The 23,489-nt window shown below is 43.0% G+C and overlaps 1 protein-coding gene across 1 annotated transcript in view; it reads right to left on the bottom strand.

Moving 5' to 3' along the window:
• The window catches only part of LOC136780648 (uncharacterized), a 236,409-nt gene that overhangs the window by 8,594 nt on the left and 204,326 nt on the right, over window positions 1-23,489 (bottom strand). Inside the window, exons 7-16 of the mRNA XM_066739165.1 lie at window positions 14,172-16,228; window positions 9,352-9,424; window positions 9,084-9,124; window positions 6,792-6,950; window positions 4,985-6,073; window positions 4,807-4,925; window positions 4,556-4,716; window positions 4,213-4,484; window positions 2,922-3,162; window positions 749-892 (exon numbers count right to left, since the gene is read on the bottom strand). Of these exons, the coding sequence (XP_066595262.1) occupies window positions 749-892; window positions 2,922-3,162; window positions 4,213-4,484; window positions 4,556-4,716; window positions 4,807-4,925; window positions 4,985-6,073; window positions 6,792-6,950; window positions 9,084-9,124; window positions 9,352-9,424; window positions 14,172-16,228 (4,356 nt within the window). The remainder of the gene's footprint in view (window positions 1-748; window positions 893-2,921; window positions 3,163-4,212; window positions 4,485-4,555; window positions 4,717-4,806; window positions 4,926-4,984; window positions 6,074-6,791; window positions 6,951-9,083; window positions 9,125-9,351; window positions 9,425-14,171; window positions 16,229-23,489) is intronic.

Below are 23,489 nucleotides of genomic sequence, written 5' to 3'. Positions count from 1 at the left end.
ACACAGTAAATTTTTAATAACGAAACAGAATGTTTTGTATAAAGATGCAATAAGGAAGAAAAAGATATCAATAGAGGACTATCAAAAGGAATTTAAAAAATATACACAAAGAAATCCTTTATCTATATTGACATATCAAATGGATATAACTGGGTATAAACATGTACAGTAAATTGAACCATCTATCATGTAAAAAATGTAATTAGGGTAAAAAGATTTTTATAGATGCTCGTTTATCGTCATAGACACTCATTAAACCACTACGTCACGGATCATCAATATGCATCGATGCAAACTCCATTTATACGACGTGTACAATGAATAACTATCTATATGCGCGTATAGTCTTGTTTTATGTTATTCGTGTAACAAAGGATTTAGGCGTTTTACCCTTGGAAAAATTTGAATTTTCAGTTTTAATTAGAAAAAAAAAATATTGAAAAAAACGAAAATACTTGTACAATTATTAAAACACATCGAACAGCAAGCACAGAACAAGAAGTTCGCGTATTTTTACTGACATTTAGTTTGATGTCTGTATATACCTCTGTTAAAATATAGGAGAATCTTATTAATCAGCATTTTTTATGGCATGGATATAATAGGCGATAACTTAAAGAATGGACGGGGATATAAACTGGGGGTTGCAATGTACAGCGTGCGTGTATAAATGCTGCATCGTTATATCTTTGTTATTTGAATGTAAATTAACGTCAATGTCAATGTCAGTATCAATGTGCTGCCTTGCCTTCTGTGGGTGGCGTAGTTTCCCGAGGCATGACCCATGCCGTCACAGGACGATGTGGGGCATTGTATCAGCTCCTTGCCGTCGCGACCACGGGGGGCAGGCCGAGGCGCAAAATTCAACGAGGTTTGTCTTCTCACATTCATACTGTATCGAACAATATCATTCATGAAAAAAGACGCATATTTAACTATCATACAATCCTACGTCCTACATGGCACACAATAAATTGTATAAAACCGTGAAATCTCGATAATATATGCATTGGTGTGTGTGTGTGTGTGTGTGTGTGTGTGTGCCATATTAGAAACTTTGATTACCCTTGACAAATGTTTTTTGTGGGGATATGGGAGCAGTGTTTGATAGTGACATATATGAAAAATGCGAAAGCGCGTCTGGTAGGAAGTGGGCGAGATACTGGTTGAAGTAGCGGGAGGAAACGGCTGAAGGAAAATACGCGGGTTGGAATCAAAGTGCTGTGGCCGCACTGGCATATCGTCTCATCCTGGTCTCGTAGATGGGTGAATAGCAGACTATGAGAAGCCTCGAAACCTCGATGACCCTTGAGTGGCCACGATATTGCCAACGACCCGGGCCAGCTCCGACCGATGCCAACTTGAGTGTACAATCACGCGTTGAACTGCCTAACAGTTCGCCTTCGTGCGTTTCTACTCCCTCAATCTCTAACTACTTTTCTCTACCTTTACGCGCTTCTATCCTATATATACATTCTTCTGTTGGAAACGCCAACTTCTAAATTAAAATCTCTCCTTCTCTTTCTTTTTTACAGTAATTACTATATATTTTCCTTCAACCATAAATGTATTTTTCATCAGTTTTCCCACATGCGATAAAATTGATGGGTTCATTACATGTCAATCTCTATATTTGTTCTTTATTGACTCATAAACGTCGAGTGGACGAGATTAATGGAAGAGAATCTGCAGTGTAACAATAACCGTTGAAAAAGAGGCCGGTAATACGATTAGAAGGTAAGGCCTTTAGTGTATTACGTGATTATATTGAGTGGAACCATTTATAACAAGCTTCCCTACTTTCGTGATACTCTAACGCATATATATGTGCATGTCTATAGTAGTTTCTGAATATATGCAGTAAGTAGTGTGTTAGAATGTTGTCCCACTTATTTTATTGCAATGAATTTTCTAAAGGAAATTTTTCAATATAACAAGCTTAGTTTATAAAAATTGATTGACTCTTAGAGAAATGATAAACAACGCGTAACGTTCGAATACAAGGAAATGATGACTTTTGCATCCAAGAGGGTAATCTGCTTCTTCTATATATACGACAGAAGGTTTCGTCTGATTAAAATTCTATGGTTTGTCCTTTTTTTTTTTTTAATTATCCGTCGCTAGGCCACTCTCGATATTCTCACGATGCGAGGGTGACGAAATTTTCAGCATACGATGGATGGAAGAGGAATAAAACCAGTTTTGCGCCAGAGGTTTCCGAAGCAGCGTGTTCCGGGTTCTAACCCCGACGGGACGGTACGGGTCTCGCTCCATAATCCAGTGCGGTGGCAACTGATTATACCCCACCCCTATTTCGACCTTATCCTCCCTCGTTCGCTCTCAGCCTCCCACTTTCCCTTAACCAATGCCTTCTCCTTTCCTATTTCCTCGCTTCCTCCTTCTTCGCCTTGTTCTACTCCTCCTTCGCATCCCCTGCACCACCCCACACACCCACCGCGGGATCCTCCCGAGCTTTACGTCAATTAGAATAAAGTTGGCACTTTCGCTACGAAGAGTAATTACTTTAATTAACAAAATGGAGATAGGTATGCGCGAGGCCCTCTCTGCCGATGTTAATCGCCTTCTCTTCCTCCTCCCCCTCCTCAGGCTTTTGGCTTCGGGTGAGAATATACCGCGAGAAATTCGCGTGTCCCTTTCCGCAAGGCAAGTGCCAAATGTGCAAGTCTCGTATGCCCGGCTTACCCAATAATACCGGACATACCAGATTGTCCCTTCGCTACAGCGATCAACATTTTTCTATATTTTCATCAAGGAGATGCGTTACCCCGTAATAATCGTTATTGAAATCTCTGCCCATCGAATTTCAACCTCTGACATATATTGCAAGAGATTGTTGAAAGACTCTGTATATTTTGTGGTCCATAACGATTCTTAAGTAAGAAAATTGTGTCGTATCTCACCTTTCGTCCTTGCCAGACGGCTTGTCTAGTGGGCCAACCGTATGCTGCGGTGGTGGCATACTGTAGCAAGGAGCGGGTGTATAGCCTGCTGGAATCTGGTATCCTGAAGTTACCGGGCCAGTTGGATAGGTTCCACCGCAATTGTATCCTGCGGTAGGGTATGGTGTATAGGTGTTTCCAGGGTATTCCGGTTGAACACTCGTCATACCGTATCCTGGATGCGGGCTCATTGGCGCGTATCCTGTGCAGTGCAAAAATCGATAGTGTTATTTTAGAAAATCTGCAGTGAAAAAGAAGGAAAGTTTGATAAATGATCGACTAACGTCGTTGAAAATATGAAAAACCTTCATACGAAGGCACATTCTCATTTTCGATCTATCGTGTATAATCCCTCATACTCTTATTAATTGGTATCCTGTTATCTATTTGCGCGTATGTGTATACAGCGAATATAGCGTTGTTCGTTTCGGTATACTGCAACAAAATTTAGCAGAGAGAAAAGCAGATGGAACAGGGAGTGTAGGGCGAACGCGACGCTGCTTGATTAGCCGTTGTAAAATCCACACGTTTATTTATTGGCAAGAATTCATTTCGTTGGGAGCTCGGAGTGCAAATAGCCGGTGGATGAAGCCAGAGTGTAACGTCGCTCGGTAGGCTGATGGCGAACGGACTGTGGTATGTGCTCTCGATGTTCAATTTCAATAACTACTCCCCAGCGTCAGAACTGGACAATATTGGCCGCAGCGGACTTTTGCTGGCTACGTGTACGCGAAATATTGATAATTAACAATAGCCCGTGTACCGTCGCGAGGGAGGTATGTCGGAAGGGTGCACCGTTCACGTTCGCATGGAAAGAGGAAGAGGGACGAAGACAACTATGGAATGCCAAGGCACATAGAGATGCTGGCTTGGCAAATTAAAGTTGGGCCATGGGTGCCCATTATGCCAGTCGTGTACTGTTCTGACGAATTTTTATTCGACGGTTGTATCCCCCTATCACCCCCGCCGCCTCTCGCCGCGGCTCTACCAACCCCTACCAACCCCTCAGGGCGTCGGGCTCTTTGTTCCCTTCCAAATCCCTCATCCACGCGGCTAGCTCCCCCCCTCGCACACTCACGACAAGCCTCGCGCACTCCCGCAGTGTAACGATACACGCAGCCAGTATCCTCATGCTAAATGCGTTCTCTCATGTCCCGGTAACTACCGATTGCACGTGAGATGCGAAAAATATCTCCAGTTTGTCCCAAAACTCATCTTCCCCGAGTGCATTAAATTATAGTGTATCTCTCACCCGAAGGGTCACGATAAGCATCCATGTAATGGGATCCCCCGCTGTCAGGAGTACTTTCACGGCTGTACGCCGCTACGTGTACGCCCGGAGGGGGGAATCCTGGCACTGGCCTGATGCCTGGACCACCGCTGAAATTCACCGGTTCGTTCGCAGTGGAAAAGTCTACAGGCTCGGTTTGCTCCTCGATCGGTCGTGGGGCGGGAAAGCCTGGCCCAACGGACACTGCGACAGCTTCACCATGGGCGGTAGAGTACTGGGGACTAGGAGCACCGCTGTAAAGATAACATTATCATTTATAGCTGAATATTAGCAGCAACAGCGTAGAAATAGCACTCAGACTTGCCTGTGTAGCCTGTTAACACTTAGGTCAAGAGTTTGACCTTGTGGACTAGGAACCTGGGGACTAGCCGTTAAATGAGGACTCGCAGCAGCTTGAGGACTCCCACCGACTGTTTGTCCACCGCCGTACTGAGGACTAAGACTGTTGGAGCCGTACGGTGGCGCCTGGAAACATTCCGATGGTTCTCTCATTAACGCACACATCCCTCTTATAGGATTACACGGTGCTCGCTAATCATCAACAGTTTAGCTCACCTGCGGACTAGTGGACGTAACACTGGATGTGGATAAATCCATGACGGAACCACCCGGCGAAGTTGGTGGACCTCCTGGCTTCTGCATCTGCTGAACTTGCGCCACCGTTACGCATTTCACTGCAAGCAGAGCTTTATTAATGAAACGATTCATCGAATTTTCAACGATGGGTCCTCACCGTCTTCGGTCTTCATCATTCCTGCAGCGGTTGCAGCAGCCATCGCCATTTGGTGTTGCTGCGCAGCAGCAGCTGCTGCAGCCGCAGCTTCTTGATGATAAACACGTTCCTGTTCCTCCGGTGTCATTCCGGTCTGGCCCAAGTAATACATATTGGCTCTCGAGTGTAGCTGCTGTTGCTGTTGTTGTTGTTGCTGCTGTTGTTGCTGCTGCTGTTGGGACTGAATGGGAGCGCAAGCTTGAGGGTCGTATCTCTCGTAAGCCGCGGTGGTACCAGGGTCGTAAGGTCGATGGTTCGCTGCGCTGACCACAGCGTTCTCGTAGCCTCTCGGGGTACCGATCTCGTTGGAATAGGTGACCACTGGACGGGCAATGTTGCTGGCGCCTGGATGCATGTATCTAGCGTGTTCCGCTGTTCTGTGATGATAAAGGTCCTCGCTAGTGGTAGCGGCGGCTGCTGCGGCTGCAGCCGCAGCCATCATGGCTGATGGCTCGTAAGGCGACCTCTGAGGCATCTGATGGCTCATCCTTGTGTCCTCCACCATAGGCATCGGGTACGTTACGGTAGGTTGCATCGGCAAGACGTGATGCGTTGGGTGCTGGCTCGGATGATGAATCGTTGCACCTATCGAGCCTCTCGAACCCATCGCGTCCATCGACGACATGGAGGAGGAATTGGAATCTTGATTCATGTAGGAGTCGTAGGTCTGTCTTACGGTGGGCGGTGGTGGTGGTGGGGGTGGTGGCGAGTTCACCCTGCACGACCCAGCACTGTCCTCCGTCTTTGGTACCAGAAGATCCGACGTGTTCTGACCCCTCGTGGACATTGTGCTGCAACAGCTCCCACTCGGGGTCATGTTCTCCGATTTCGGCACTACTTTGCTTCCTCTCGACGACGGATTGTCCTCCGGCGTTTTAGCCGGCTTCACGCTGATCCCGGAATTCTTCGTTGCTCCGTAATAATCGTAGGACAGGGAGCTTATTACGGGTTTCGACTCTGCAGGCGTGGAGCCGTATTGCGAATAATTTTTGTTATCCATAGACGGTGGTAAGAGATTCGTACTGATATATTCTGGCGGTATTCCCGACACTACGTGAAAAGAGAAGAGGGTGCATTGGTTACTCGATCGATTATGGCTGCAGCCACTTGTCGTATCAAACACTTTACCATATTACAAAAATACCTGCACCGGTGCCGGAATGAATCATCTCAACCAAAGCATATACAGAAAATAACTACCGATTGCGACGGCGATTGTTGGCATGCTACTACGTGAGCGGTGAGTGCGGTGTCGTATTTAAATCGGTATATGCCGTAATGTCACGCCCGTGTAACGCCTTTAATTTAAGCCAGAGCAAATCAAACCAAGGATATTATATTGTTAATTGTACTAGAGTATATATATATATATATATACCTATGTAGTATTATCGGAGGAACGATTTTAGCGACTAATATTGATTCTTTCGTGTATATATATATATATACAGTTTGAGAAAGTTTTCTATCGGAAAGTTTATATCGTTAATTGGAGCTAGAAGAAAAGGGCGAGGAAAAATAGGAAAAAAAAAGAGTAGAAGAAACAAAGAGAAACGTAGAGTAGGAGGCGGGGGTGGGTGGAGAGAGAAAAAAAGGGGAGCTAAAAGTATCGATGTGTTTACGGAGGATAGTCGCGTCTCGTGCGGGATTAGCTGTTATAGCCCTGGTCTAATTCCCTGGCCCTAGCGTTAAGCCTAGTTCATCGTGTGGCGCGTGACGTCGCGGTAGGATTTTCGTGTCCGGCAATTCCAGGCACGGACTGCCTTACCTTGAGCCTTGTGTCGTGCCTCGCGTGCGGCCTGCTTATTGGCCGCGGCAATGGGACATCCGGACAGGCTCCTATGCGTGTTCCGATTGGAGCTGACATGGCCACGGCCGTTGCAACCAGGCGTTGGACATTTCAAAATAGTCTCATGCATCGCCAGAACTGCGAGAACCCAGAGACACGTGGCGTGGTTACACAGACACGTCGACGTACATCTCATGTAGCTTAGTACATTAATGGAACTCATATACCCACACACACACGCGCGCACATTGATATCCAGAATCGAGAGGAGAGTTTCGATGCAATTTACTTATGCCTTGAGTATAATCTCTGTAGGATCGTGCATCGGCGGTTTTACTGGGCACGGGTCAAAAAGCAATTCAGTTGAAAAGTGCAACAAACGCGGGTTGCGCTCGAATCTATTGGCTCTTGGCGCAGGAAAAAGGCGGACAGTGAAGGGCCAGTGTGCGCGCTTGTAAATGAGAGAATGAGGCGGAAAGGGAGAGGCAATAGATAGATAGATATAGATACAGAATATCATAGAGAGAGAGACAGAATAAAGAGAGCAAGAAAGTAAAAAAGTGAGGAAAGAGTACTGCACAACGTCATCGAAGAGAAACACAAATTATTGTGTAACAGTACAAGTATACCGAGCGGGTAGAGAGAACACAAGATACAATCAATTGAGAGAAAAATTATAAGACAACAACTTACAACAATTTGTGTATGGTAAACCGGTTATAGTCGGCCAAAACAACTCTGGTCAGGCAAATCTTATACCTCTTTTTTTTTTTTGAATTTGAGCTATTAGAACGATACTTATTGCATGAAAATCTGCATCTTTGTATATCAAGCAAGATCAATAATGCATGCTGCTATTTATATAGCACACATTCATAGGCGCTGTATTTACCAACCTTTGTGTGTAATTTCACTGTAATGAGACTGTAAAACGTGCTACGGTATATATAAAATCACAAGGGCTACGGGAATCGATTAAATCCAACCGAATTAAACGTTAATTGAATATATAGATATAAGATAGAACTATGCGAGAGATATTATTTTTGTATATATTGCTCGAAATTTGGCCAAAGCACATTTGGAGGCGAGTACTATAAGTAAATTTTCTTGAGGAAAAGTTCGAGTGGACGTCGAGAGTAGTAGGTAAGGTTTTTCAAAACATAATAATAATAATCGCGTGGGAAAATTGTTATATGTGATCAGCAAAGACATTTGGCTGCAATTATACTCAATCTTTCGTATAAAGATCCTTCGTTTGATTCTGGCGTGTGCGCATGTGCCGGGAGGTCTTCGCACCGCCCGTGTCTCGAGTTCTCCAGAAGGTTTGTGGTACCGCCAACATAACCAAGTTCAAGTGTGGTGATAATTTTCTATTATAGTAAACTACAAACAGAACGATAAACTAAACTGAAGTAAACATAATAAATAAAGCTCTCTACCCCGCAAACGAAAAGCACAAAGAATAAAACAGACAGACACACACAGATACACACGCGCTCTCGCACACACACACATTTGCGAAAGCCCGCTCTAAACTCGTCTTTCATCATATTCCCCTTTGAAGCAACATTTTTGGTTCCATTGTCTTCATATTCATCTCACGTGAATATGGAAATATTGCAAAGAATACAATTTTTAACACAAGCATTTCTTATTTTTGCTTAATTAATAATATTAAAATGTTGTTTCCTTGATAGAGGATAACTTAATTCCATCATTGTCTTCAAAGACATTTGTAAACAAATTTATTTTAATATCATAGAGGTCGTCCGTACTATTATTTTAAAAACTAAAAAAGTGCTCATTTTTGTGCATACCTTATTCATATATATAATTTCTTAATTCTTTTATTTTTTAGTTGATTAAATTATTGCCACAACCCGAAAATATTAGATAGATGCATTTTGTAACATTTTTAATTCCAATCATGGTATCTATTATAAGAAAAAATTTTTTTAAAGTAAAATAGTCTGATGCAACAAATGTTTTGTAATAAATCGAATTTAAAAGTTAAAACAAAAGCTACGTAGTCGTAGGTATGTCAAATAATAATGTCTACTTTTAAAGGAATTTTTTCTTTAATTTTTAAGATAATATTACGGATGTTTTAGAATACTCTATTAATACCTATCTATTTTTTCACTAGCTTGAAGAGCATGGTCATATGAAACGATACTATAAGTGAAGTTTAAGGAAAATGCGTTTTCGCTAAAAGAAGATGCACTATTTAACTACAAAATAATGATAATTATAGTATTAATTACTCACTTTCTGGGGTAAGTTTATCCTTTCGTGGACAACCAGAGAGGCTGAAAAAGTTAAAAAGATTGTGTAAATATAGTCTATTGGAGAAGGATAATGCTCATGTACAATTCGGTTATTGATAAGTTTTATCTTTCTCGATACTGCACAATGATAAATGAGGAGTCAATATAATATTGACCCAGGTATCACAATAATTTTCCTGCGTTTGAGCTTAGGAACCTAATCAGCTAGGGGTAGGTAACTCACAAGCTAATTACTGATAATTGCTTACCTGCGGTGGTGTGAGTAGAGTCCGGTCACGTGACCTTGCCCCGTGCAGCCTGGGGTCGGGCACTTGTTGCCCTCTGCAACAAATCAAAATGTCATGCGTGGCCTGACATTAGTCCATTTAAGCTATTTTCAGCTAAGTATCCTCGTAATATTGACTGTATCATATCTTTAGATCTAAGTCATTTGCACATAGCTATAAATCACTAAGGTATTTAAAATTATATACTTTAGATAACTTTTATATAGCATCTTTTTTGATTAAAAATTTACCAAAAATTTATCGAATATTCCTATAAAAATTGTATTCCTCATTATTCAGAGTTTTATGCATATTACATTGTTATAATATTTAAACTACTTTTTTCTGTAATATATACAAGAAAATTATCTTCAAATTTACTGAATGACAAAATTAGATTTAATTTTGGACAAATCGCTAGACTGTTCGTCGTTGGTTAAATAAACGAGCAAGCTATTGTTCTACCTGATTGTATGACATTGCTGTGAGGCACAATTGATAAACAGGTCATTGTACTAAATTTAGTATTTCCCTACCAGCATGATGATCTCTGCACTGTATGTACAGTCAATATTTCAAGCATGAGCACCAGACTACATAGATATTTCATCACCACTAACAAACTCAAAATATTCAACGAATTTTAATAAGTTCATAGTTTACACGTTGACCGTGATTTATTACTGTCAGTAGTTTGTATCAATGATTCTTCGTTCATTGATGAATTTAATCAAATGCTTTCACTTTTTTACACCACCTGAAAAACCTGATTTTCCATTTGTGCGAATAATAACGAAAATGAACTGATTAATATGACGTTCGATGCTAAAATTATAATAACGAGCGAAAATATTCAGATTAGAGTGAGGCATGCACACTCTATCTCTGGTAGTGCATTAATTTGAATTGAAATTAGCCATTGAACGGATGACAGCCGACGTGTCTGACATCGCGTTGTTCTACTACCTATATCGATACTGTTTTCGTTAACAAATCTATATGCGATTACTACAGCCTTTTTAGAATGACACGACAGTTTGTCAAGCTAGTTTCACAATAGTGTAATATTATCAGTTTTACAATAATTATGCAACAGAATTAATTATTATTTTACCCTACTCTATACTATAAAATAATTGCTAATTAAGAACAATCAAACTATTTCCAATATACATGCTTTTTAATATTAATGCACATGATTTTATAATAAAGTATTTATAAAATCAATTTAATAAACTTTGATAGTGGTTGCATATAGATCCCATTATCTATTGAATATCGTATATAATATTGTGTAAGTACACGAAGTATCGTAATTCTGATAATAAAACGATAAACGATGTTTAAAAACCTCTCGGTACGAAAATATTATATTTAAAGCACTAAGTTGAAATAATTGGGTATCTAAGCAATCAATAAAAATTTAACAAAAAATTGCACCTGCTTGTACAAATGATTTATTTTTGAAAACTCATTGGACTTTCTTTGATGCGCGTATAAATACCTTGATTATCAGTATTGCAAACAGATGAATAATTCTAAATCGATATCATATCAACAAACTAAACAGATACAATAATAACTGTAGCTTATAGATAAAAATCTGTTAAAGTATCAACGAATCAATTAAAGTTCCTCAATATTTTACTTTTTTATCCGAAATTACGTTATTCGACAAGTAAGAGGCAATTCGAAACAAGAAAATGCACCATCTGCCGCGCATTGGCGCTCATCACGTACAAAACATTCGTGTTCCTGGGTTGACCTCGCGTGACCGCTCAATTATAGGTTGCAAAAATAGTATACTTGGCAGGTGGTCGAAAAATGCCGATCAGCCTTGCTATAGCGAACAGCATAAGCTTCCACGACTTATTCGTGTTTTCCTCATAAATCGCTAATCAGCATATTTTCTACGAAAATTGTTATTTTATTGTTAAAAGTCCGACTAAAATATTGTTTTAACGATCCTTAGGAAGGATAAATAGGTAAGTTTGTCACGTGTGCGAAAACTTGACGAGGGATTTCAAAGGAACCTTAAGGGGATACCAGCTTTAGGTTTGGTACCGAAGTCTCCCCCGAAGTGAGCTCACTTTTATAAACTTTGTCATGTACTAATACCCTTGATCCTGATCCCTTAGCCAACCACCGCATCACGCTCAGCCCCGAATCGCTAAGCATGACGGCTAGAAACTTCATCAGAGCGTCATTTCGCGTTCCGGACAGTCGGGAAGGGAAAGAGAAAAGACGAGCGATGTGCGAGAAATGAAAAAAAGATACATAGACTCACTTAACTCCCACCTCCGCGGCTGAGTTAAGTGTTGTTTGGTCTATAATATAAATTGGATCAAAGATACGTGACGCCATCACTGCTACGTCTCATAATACCTTATCCAATATATTGTGCCGAAAACTTTCTAAAAAAACTTTTCTTTTAATCGTGCTATACGATTAAAATAGTATTCTTTGCCTTTTTGAAAGAAAAGTTTTCTTTGATCTTGTATATTTTTAGTAGAGCCTGATAATTTTTTAGTACAAAAAAAATCTTGCTAAACGAGGTGCAAATAATCAGGACTGAGGGGTTGGTACTCATAGGATTATTAGTGTATATAACCGTGAGATTTTAAAGCATGCTTATACGAATGCCAGTGGCTATAAATGCAAAAGAGAAAACCAAGGGGCAGATAATGGTTCCGGTCAACAAAATGAATACTGGCACGTGCTGTTCTTTCCGATGACGTCTGAATAGATTTATAACGAGTCGGACGGACCTTCTCTTTCTTTTTTTCGTTCTCACAATATTTTCAAGAGGTAGAGTGAAAGTATAAGCAATGACGAGGAATAGAGGGAGGTTGGAGAGAAAGGGCCAGAGGAATCCAAGGGGTGAAAACTAGGATGAACAACGGCAGCCGAGGGTGAGGCCGAGGCGAGTATGTAATTGTGTTATTTTGTAGTCATTTCGCGTGAAGGGTTCCCGCAAAAGAATCGGGGTAAACATAAACACCAAGACTATTTTTCTCGCTTAATTTGCTGCCCATCTATCACACATACGCATTTTTCGTTGCTTAATCACTAATTAAAATAATCGATTTAAAAAATAAATAATTCCTTTTATATCTCTAGTCAACCCGAACTTGTTGAATATTGAATAAATTATACATTAAATTCATGAAAGAAGCTTAAACTCAAGACAGCGTTCGATTAGAAAAACAAATTTCAAAAAAATAAAAAATAGAAGCCAAGGAAACCATTTTCTCCGACTCTTTCGTGAGTTAAAAAAGCTTCGGAGAGAAAGAGGGAGGGGAGTGGTTGGGGAGGAGCGAGAAGGAAAAAAAGCCGAAGAAAACAACTCGAAGAACAATCAGGAGAAAGTATTTGCACACAGCGTCGCGCGCCCTTAAAGGGAGGGTGGAGCCCTCGCGCGCGTTAGGTCCTTTTTATGCGTGCGGTCGCAAAGGCAGCGTAAAATTGAGTTACAGGGCAGTTTATTTTTTTATTAGCCCGGCAAACCTCGTCGGCCGGTCTATCCGTGGAAGGGACGGTTTTTGCGGCCGACGGATTTCCCGATAGTGGTTTTATAGCGTGTCAACACGCTCTTACGTGCGCGTGTGCGCGCGAAATAAAAGTCTCACGCGAACCAGCTACGAAATCGAACGTTAGGAAAATCTGACCTGCCAGTGAGCCGCATACAGGAATGACTTTAGATTAGATCGCTTTACCTGACCGGTGAACTGCGTCAATATCAGTGTCACGCTCGTAAGCACGCCATTAATCCAGTCCACTTATCTTTACTGCTGACTTATACCATGATTTTTGCTGGGATGAATGGCCACTTAAGTCAAATTAAATAAAATTTCATCGATCGAGCTTTCACGACTTTTCTAAAATTCCCTCGGTTTACGCTGATATATTGCTGGCTTCTATCAAAAGTGATATTGAATCTTGAAATGGATCGTCCTTACTACATCAAGCAGAGAAAACGCTAAAGGGGATAATGAGGACAGGCAGCAGGGCCGCAGAGTGGTAATAAGGTATGGTGGAGAGGGAGCGGTATGCTAGTCACGTTTCCAGCCGCTGACAGCTGCGGCTTATACGTATGACATGGTATCAACCCCAAATTTCCTTCGACTAGACACACCGTGTCACTGCGGCCCTAAGATCTCCAAATGCACTGAACCTCCCACCTGTCACACTCGAACCTATCTTTTTTCATCTCGAGTTATACTTCCCTTCCCCCTTTTCCCTGCCCTATCGCTGCAATTTAAGAAAATTATTCATCCCTGATACGCATATCAATTAAACACGCGTTCGAGACTTTAAGAGTAATAGCTTAAAACATCCGAATAGGGTTAAACAATTTTAACGTTAAAGATCATTGGACTGTGGAAAAAAACTGGGCAAAATCAAGCTTTTTTAACATCTTTCTGACAAATAACTCCGTTTTAGGAGACCTTGATTTCACCATTTGAGTCATCACCCCTCGCTTCGTAATTATTGATTTTCCGTAGTACCCTAACTCCCCTAACTTCGTATAGTGTCAGGGAGAAAGAGGAGGAGAGAAAATGAGAGAGAAATCAAAGGAGTGGGAGAGTCGAAAATGTCTGTTGTCCCCCTTTACGTAGCGCGTATCATACGAGTGGCGACTCCTGTATCAGGAATTACAGCGATAACAGCCAGAGTTTTTACAGAGTCCACTCGATGAGAGTGAAAAATACTCAAATACGCATCAATCGATTAAGATATTTCTCATAATTGTCGAGCGTTGTAATCTGTGAAGGTGGGTGACTTTAAGATAATGATCTCACCTCGACTGAGACTCGACGGAGACATGGACATGCCCGGCCTGCTAGCATCGAAAGTACCGGGTCTTTCCTGCAGTTTCATAATGCTCTCTTGATGACCACCACTTCCAGAAACCGGCGAAGCATCGGTCGAATGTGACGAGGCTGAAGCAGTTGTGGTGGTAGGGGTGGATGAGGCTGCTATCGTACTAGAGTTACTTCCGGTAGTGTTGGACGTGGTAGCAGAATGATTGCTTCCGTTGCTTGTATTTTTGTTGGAGATGCTGTTGTTGTTGTTATTATTGTTGTTATTGTTATTGTTGTTGGTGCTGTCGTTGTTATTATTGTTATTAGTCGGGTTGGATGAATTGGCGCCGGTAGGGCTGTTGCAGCTAGCGACAGCAGCCACGCTAACAACGCCTTCTCTGGCGATATCGTGAATAGCACTAGCTGCTCTGGAACCTACTCCTGCGGGCTGAAGAATCGTATACTGTTTCGATGAATCGGGACTTGTAACAGATGGCAGAGCACCGGTGGGACTTTTGCTAGCTGTTACTTGACTAGATGTAGCGTCGTGCGTCGTCACCTGGCGAGCTTCCTCTTTCGATGTCTTCAATTGTAGCAAGGACACGGTCGACTTCTCTTCCGGGGTAGGCGACATGCCTGGGACGGGTTGAGGAACGGGCATCGTTGGTCCAGGACCAGGCGTTGGATACCCTATGAAGGTAGCCGAGGCTGGATATGGACCCATCGCTTGAATCGTGGATGAGGCTACCGGTACCCCCGAAGAACCGCGACACCCTATCTTCGGATGATCCGAGTTTGGAGGACGAAACGCGGAAGTGGCGGAGAACGGAGATGTCGCGGAAGATACGCCGGGCGATGAAATCGCCACGGGCATAGATTTCATCAAATTATCACTGTACTGCCTTTGATAATTATTGTAAAGCTGCTGATGCTGCGAATGTTGCTGCGACTGCTGCCTCGTCAAGTTTGGCGGTGATTGTCCATTATTTTTACATACGCGCTCGGCCCGATCTCTCTCGCTCGATCTCTCTCGATCGGTATCGTCCTTATCCGTAGCGGGATCGGACATGTCTATTTCGAGCTCGTGCGAGGAGTCGTCCACCAATTCGTTAAAGTCTGGCGGATCGTAGCGCGAGTACTTCTCACTTTGCCTAGCTTGATCAGCGTGCGATCCTATGTGCCTATCTACTCTTTCCTTATTCGTTAATGGTCTAACTGGTACGGTTCTTATCTTATTAAGCTCGTTCTGACCGGAGTTCTGATTGCTCGTCTGAATCTGAATACCGCCGTTTTCATTTTCCAATTTGATTAAATTGCCCAAGTCTTTCTTGCCTTTGATGGAATGTTGCTGCTTGGACGTGTCCAGTTTGCTCGGCTGCAGCGATCTCCCCGAACGATCATGCTGCTGACCACGAAGGGTTATGACGTCTTTTAGGGAACAGGCAGCCTCGTTACTGGTAGTCGAGGATGTCGACATCGAGGAAGGAGAAAGCTTCGAGCTTTCCTTTTTTTCTTCAAAAAGATTCTCAAAGTTGGACTCGTACCTGTCCTCGTCGGAATTGGATCTTTCGTACAAGGATCCCCTGGGTCCAGGCCAACTTCCGGACAAACTTTTCAAGGCTGCTTCAGTTTGCCTTATTAGAGTTTCATCGTCCTCCGGTTCTTCGCAGTGTTTACTCGATTTTCTGGCAGGGCTACCGGAATTACCAGAGGTGAACGCACGTTTCTTCTGAGGAAGGGATATGCTCTTGGCGGTATCATTGATATCTATCGATTTTCTAATGTCGTCGTCACGAACACTTTTTCTCCTACGTTTAGCGGATATCTCAGCTGTCTCCATCTCTTGTGGAATACACGCTTGCAAAACCTTCTTGTTGTTCATTGACTGCTGCAGCTGCAGCTGTTGTTGCTGATGCTGATGCTGCTGCTGCTGCTGCAGGTGCGATTGGGGCTGCGGCTGTTTAAGATTCGAGCTGACTGACTCTGCCTCCAGCTTCCGTTTTTTGAGATGAGCCATCGCATTCTGGCCACCTGGCACGCTGGTCAGTTCCACCCTGGAACACAAAAATTCCAGAGGATCAGCAATTCTGCTCTCTCATCGGGCACGTGAATGCAATGAATTCGATCAACGAGTGCGAGTTCTTTTTTCTCATCGCCGTTGCAATTTAGAAAGAACGAAGAGCTCGATGCCGAGGAACTGTGGCACTCGATGAGGCAGGAGAGCAGAGACAGAGAAGTCGCGCGACGCCCTTTCGACATTTATCTATATATACGCAATGGAGCATTTTTACGTGTCGCTCGGTACTGCTACCATCTCCGAGGACTCATGCAAAATCCATCGAGCACCACTCGAGTTTTCTCCTGGTGCTTCTAGAACCCATATTTCATACCAAATGATGATGCCTTTTGCGTCTCCGGCTCCGTGTATTGCCAATCGTCGATCAATCAGTCCTTCGAGCTTAAAAAACACACTGTACAGCTATCGTAATTTCTTTATTGACTTGCAAGCTGGATGCAAGGTTCCAAAATCGCGCGGTACGTTTAAACACACGCGGAACGTCCCGCACGGTCTTCCGCACGCGTACAAAACACGCGTGTTGTCGTGAAGCCGTCGTGACGAATGGACGGAGGATAGAAATTGTGCGAAAATGTGTACGGAGCCCTCTCACACAGGATGCTCGCGAGCTACTGTGCTATGTGCTATGTTTAAGTTTGTTCGGGGGTGGTGGGCCACCTTGGCCACCTGGTGGGGGATGATGGGTTGCGCGAGCAACCAGAGTCTTCTGCTTCGTCGCGAAAGGTGGGGGCGGGTCTGCGCACTGTCCACCCCCTAAGCTCGCTTCGAACATGATTCCCAGCCCCTCTGAACACCTCCTGCTTGCCTGGCCACCCCTTACGATACTGGAGAAGGGGCCATGGCCCTGGGATCCACACCAGGATTTTCTCAGTGTGTTCCAGTACGTGCAGCATACACCTCTTTTACTGATCTCTCTCTCTCTCTCTCTCTCTCTCTTTCTCCTTATATTCACCCTCAGCAAGCAGTTTCCACCCCTCCATGTCTATACCATAGGAAATCATCTAGCTATGCGTGCCCGCTACCTGATTCTCTTCGCTGCCTAAGGAATCTGAGCTATTCTGCTTCTGCCCAGTAACTTTCTAAATAGGGCTTCATATAGCATCCAGTCTCTATTGTATTTAACCGAATAAAATGAAAATTTCGAAAATCTCCGAAAGAGAGAATAATATTGCATCTCGCGTAATCCAGGAAATGTGCGCAGAAAGATCTTTCGTTGTATCATATAAATCTTTCAGTATTTCAGTAAATTAGAGGATTACAGGGAATTCGGTGAAAGAAGGGTGATTTAAACTCTTAGATGTAAGTCATGTACAGCATAGAAGGGACCAATAGTTTGAATTAGATAAACCTAGGTTGCAGAAGATGGCCGAGAAGGAGAATGAGTAGGATCAGCGTCAGCGCTTAGCAAGGCTTCGAGGGATCTTTGTAGAGAGGGAGAGAAAGTAAGAGAGAAGAGAAAGTGAACCAGGAAGGGAGAGAGAGAGAGAGCGAGAGATTTCTCTTAAACCTTAAACCCTCCTCAGACCACGGAATCCAGAGTTTAGAGCGACGAACTCTTGCAAGGAAGAAGAGGATGGGATCTCACCCAAAATCGGAAGTTAAATCGCACCAACGACTTAAGACATTATCACTTTTCTTTGCGGACCGATGCTTACCAGTCCGAAAGTGCGCTTTCGAAAGATAGAACGAACGTAAAAGAGTAACAAAGAACGAAAATCCCATTCGGCTTGGGAATTGATGTGTTCTCGTCCACCCTCCAATTACGTGCCATCCCTTACGGCCTATGGGGAATAATTAGAAAGCAACTCTGTTTCTAGCTCCAATAGAGAGAGAGAGAGAGAGAGGGGGGGGGGGGGGAGAGACGAATACCTATATCGAAGAGAGGTTGGACTTGCTCGAGACGTTTCATCGAGACAACATTAATTACTATATTTATTTTATTAACATAGACAACACTCGTGAGACTTTGCATAAATCTAATAATCAAATTTCATCATGAAATCGATGCAACTTAATATCACAGCTTGTTTAGATTTAATGTGAAAAAATGTACACATATTCGTCAATTAATTAGCAAATACAAGCGGTGTAAGTTTGCGTAATGGAGAATGGGTGGCTATGAGGACGATGTGGTGGGTTGGACGATGCTGCCTCCACCAGAGGGATTAGAGTATTAGGCGACGTCACGTCACTAAAGTCTAAAGGAGCCTCCTTGGAACTGTGCTTCGAGAGATAGCCAAACTTGTGCACCCCGTCATCCCCATCGGCCTTCTTCGTCCTCCGCTACCACCCCGAGCACATCCAGCCCCCGCCCCTTATCACCCAACGTCCTTCTTCGAACCCTCGACAATTCCAATTAGATAAACCACCATTGGATCACAGCGCTCTTAGTGGTCACGTGGAAAACGTGGTAGAAAGTGTCCGTTCGTCCACGGACTTCTGTCCAAGGACCAGGATCCTCATCAGCATTCCGTCGTTAACGTAGGACCATAACCGCGAGCTAGGTGCGATGATCCAAGGTCGGCAAAAAAGCTCATAGCACACGTACAGCGGGAAAATTGCCCGAAGAAATATCCTGCTGATTTCAGGAATCACTATCGTTCAAAAACTTAGAGTTTCCCCAAAACAACGAGGGTGTTTCCGAGGAAGCAGCTCGTACATCTTTTTCTCGCCGACATCTAGGGGTGGGTAAGGTCGACGCTAGGCGAGCACCGGATAATTTAGGGGTCTCTCACGCGTGGATAATGGGGAACTTGGCTAATGCACCCCACTTGGCACCACGTGGATTCTCGCGAGTTTTGCGACAATGCCACCGCTTTTTCCTCTCTCTCTCTCTTATCTACACCCTTTCTCACAACGCGAACACTCAAGGAGGACCTCGCATTCACTGGATTTTACTTAAGAAACGCACGAAGAATGAGATGGGAGCACCGAATACTTGCTGTTTCGTCTCGGTGCGATATCCACGTCGTGCTAATATCTTTAAGGGGACAGGAACGCATGAAATTTGGATATACCGAAGCGCAGGGTTTGTATTTTAACAACGTGGAGACTATAGAGATATCTGACGAGTGTACGCGCCTGTTTGGTGTGGATAAGGGGACGGCCGGAACATTTAGCAAGTTGCTCGATTCACGAGCTAACGGTGCCATCAGGAGTAACTTGAATTTTGCGTTGATGCAAAATACAGATAAAGCAATGATTTTAAAGCGTGCTATAACCGTAGAATTTGAGCAGCGGTAAGGGGGTAAGGGCTGATGTGACCGGGACAGCTGCCCTGCTGGCCATCACCATCGAGCTTCCCGGCTCCGGGGAATTCTTCGTCAATTTACCAACATTGGTCCATCCGCCCTTTCCCTTATCTTTCTCTACTTTTCCTTCCAGCAGGACAGTCCTCACTTACCGTTTCACATCTTAAAGCAATCGAACTCTGATAAAATATTTAGCGTTAGCGAAAAGATCTATTTAAGTAGTGCTTTCACTACTGCCTCCTTTTCCTTTCTCCAGCTTTAAAATTGTCCCTTCTTTCCGACGTCGACGACGAATTTTACAGAAACTTACACACTCTCTCACCCTATATATATATATGTATATATACGTATAGTTGGTATATATGGAAGTTGGTCTAGGTCGTTCCGGTATTAGAAATTCAAGGTACACGGTCCTAGTTGCGGTTATTCGAATGCAAGAAATTGACGTTTAGAGTGGAAAATCTTTTTGGTTGTTTTTGCCATACGGCAATACGTCACGAGTCCCGGTTTTGGGGTGTAATTAAAGAGAGCGCAGAACAGCATGACGCCTCGGGCTGTCCGGGGGTAAGGAACGGGTCGAGGCGGCGAGCCCGAGGGGACGGGGGTATAAGGGATGTGTTTTACCGAGGGATACTTATACCATCCCTACGCGGCACATATTTTCATATAACAAAACCATCTGCGTGCCGCGCATAACAAATTTCAACTGATTTATAGTGCGGCAGGAGGGCGGACGTCGGCGAACGCAAATTTTCGCAGCCGAGCAGAGTTTTCCAACGTCGTTAGATACGCGAAATCATTCTTTACTCCGTCATTACAAAACTCTCCCTGAATTACAGGGAAATGGCTGCAATTTTAACTTCATTCGCGTTAATAAAACTATATATACTTTCGGTGCGCTAAAACATTTTTAACAAAGGAATGGATAAACACTGTAAAAAGGAAAAAAACGCTGATGTTTAATTGCGAAATTTAATTACGTAACTTTTATTATGGTGATTGAACAGACATAATATTTGTAACGTTGTACTATGTATTGCTGCAGTAAGAATAAATGACTTGAAAAATTCAGATCCGAACGTAACGTTTCGAGCGATAATGCAATAATTTGGTAATACGTTATCGCTGCGGTATCCGTGTTATGCAGTTGGTAGAGACTAAATGAGAAAATTATCGAATTCTTGAAGATTTAACTTTGATATTTGGTATAGAAGGGTAACCCTAAAGGGTTATGTGGGGATCGAGCTGCAAAGACGGGTATGTACTGGAGGGAACAAAGAGGAGAAGGGGTGGTAAGAAAGGGACTAGCCTGGTTGGACCAACCAATGAAGGTCCAAGCCATTGGATCGATAGTGTCACGATGACAAGTGTACGCGTGCTTCTTATGCTGATATTAATGAAACTTTTATCCCTGTATGCCATTAGTGCGAGAGCTGGGTAGTATGATTTTATAATGATTCGCTTTTCATAAAGAAGTTCTGGAGGAAAAGTTAAAAAAAAAAAAAGAATTCTTTTTTAATACAGCTTGACAAATACAATGGATTGTTCAATTTTTAGTATACAAATGAATAATATAAGGTAACATCTGCACAGGGACCAATGTAATTCGCTTTGAAGGACCTATGTGTTATGAGTCACGACTTCTTACTGCGAAACGAGTGCAGTAAATTTCCAAACAAACCAGAAATAAACTGCTGAGAATATAACGATAATAACGTGCCTTCGCTCCCATTGCCGTCAGATTGTTACGGTCGTTGGAATTGCCACTCCAAAAATCAGCGGCGCTTTGTCGGGTTATGATGTAATTTTTCGCATTTAACGAGGCCCTCGCTGAAAGCACCTCCCTCCATTCCAGCAGTTTCACTTCATTTTTGGCTTTCTTATAATTAACCTAAACAAGTTCTGCCACAATTAGAAAGACCCCTTCATCGATATATTAAAAAAGAGAAGAAACTTGGAGTACACTCATGGGGATTCTATTTTGTGCGTGCGCGAGAAAATAAAGTTGAAAAGGTCTACGACAATTTGTTACTAGAAACAGTTGTAGCGGAAAGGCACGTATCGGGTAACATGATTACAAATATATCATAACCTCCTTCACCTTTCAACATCGGGTCTTGGTAGGAGACCCTGAGAGTTCGCTTCCTCGACATGCGATACACGTGCGTGGCCTGTCGATGTGGCTTTATCGCAGCAAATCACTGCCAGACTGTAGAAATAAAGACAATGGGTGGAGGCGAGTGAGTGAAAAGGGCACGTAGTACACTGCCTCTGCTTAAATTGAATTGACGGAACACGCTCCTTCTATACCATCCATAAAGAAAAACCACTATAGAAACCTCATACGGTATTTAGCAACAACTAACTAACTCGCAGTAAAACTTTGTAATAATTGTCGATAATCGTAACTATATAGTACATATACAGCACTGTATCAAAGAAACTGACCGAGGAAAAATAAAAACAAATAAGAGCTTGCGGATATAATAATGAATATAAAGGAGCAAAGCTAAGAACGAGTGAGAGGATGAGAAAATTGTGTGGCATGGTGGATTTAAGCCGAAGAAAAGGGAGTTTTGAGAGGGGGGAGGGGGAGTGGGCGGTGGCGTGGCAGAGTAGCAGCAGACGAGTAGATATCTCGGAATGTTTTACACCTCATTAGGTAACAATGTGTTGTTGCCAGGGTGAATTATATCGGGCATGAGACGTCGTCAAGACAAATGGCTCGAACCGGAGGTAATTGTGGGCTTTTATTAGCCCTGGTTTCTCTTGCTGGCTGCAAATCGCGCAGCATCGTTTGAGGCGCCGCGCCAAGCAACGCAGCCCGGCGCGAGCAACGACGGAAACCCTTCTATGCTTCTCCCGTTCGTATCATCCTTTCCCACCTTATTCCTCTATCCTCCCCCCCCCCCCCCTCTCACACTCTCGTCCTCCACGACTCTGATCGTATTCTGCTTTCCCCGCTACGTAATTACTCGCGTGACAGTAATGCGAAAGACGGAATCTTCTCTCCGTAATGCTTCTGCAGTCATTCATATCCCCTGCGAGCACTGCTTCTTCCACACCCATTTGATTTATACACTGTGCATACGTGTGTGTATGTATACCCACCGCATGCACTCTCTTTCTTTTTGTTTCAACCTCTTTGTTCATCGATCTTTTTTATTTTTTATTTGTAAAATTTTCTTCAATTTTATCATTTCGATGTAAATAGTTTACACCGTTCGTTATTGTAGCAGCTTTTCACCATCCAATGGAATCCGTTTTTTAAATTATTTACACGGATAGCACCAGGGAGGAATGCCCGTATGTTGTCCGGCAAGTTTAATATGGTCAGCATGTTTCTTGGAATATTTCACATACTTGAAAGGCTAATTACTTTGGACTAAAAATTATTGTGGCTTTCGGAGTTTCGCTTGGAAATTTATGCAAAATGTTTCATCTTTCGGCGTGCGCTGCACAAAGATTAGAAATTTTACGGATATTTGAGAGACTTGGAATAACATTTGTTGAATTTATTTCCTGGTGCAGTACACGCATGCCGATAATCACAATATTTCAGTAAACAAGTCGAGTAGCATGGTACTTTGGAGAACATATGGACAATAAGGGGGTACAGTAGGAAGGTTGTAATGGGAATAAAATCATCATTTCTCATTTTTCCCACAATTGTCGCGTATTCGCCTTAACGCGGCCAGATTTCGGAACTTTTTCCTGGGGGCATGCTGATATTTCGAAAGGCCGTATTTTCGCGAGTGAAGTTGCTATCCACGCGTTATTACGTTTCTAGGAAGAGGGGAGGGGGGTACGGATAGCTCGTGGCATATGCGGGCCAAAGCTCTCCGGCTTCGTCCCTCTTTCGCTCGTAGCTCTGCCGCGGCTCATGTATTTATGCATTTCTACCCTCCCACTAACCCTCCTCAACCAAACCATGTATGCACGTTTATTAATGTCTGCGTTGTTAGCTGTGTGTATACGTATATTCGC

The sequence above is a fragment of the Prorops nasuta genome, unplaced genomic scaffold (genome assembly GCF_024137725.1).
Source record: "Prorops nasuta isolate Cenicafe-Biocafe unplaced genomic scaffold, Cenicafe_Pnas_1.2 PNAS00019, whole genome shotgun sequence".
In the NCBI taxonomy this organism is placed as follows: Eukaryota; Metazoa; Arthropoda; class Insecta; order Hymenoptera; family Bethylidae; genus Prorops; species Prorops nasuta.
The sequence above is the reverse complement of the archived record's forward strand: the minus strand, read 5'-3'. Positions and strand labels throughout refer to the sequence as shown.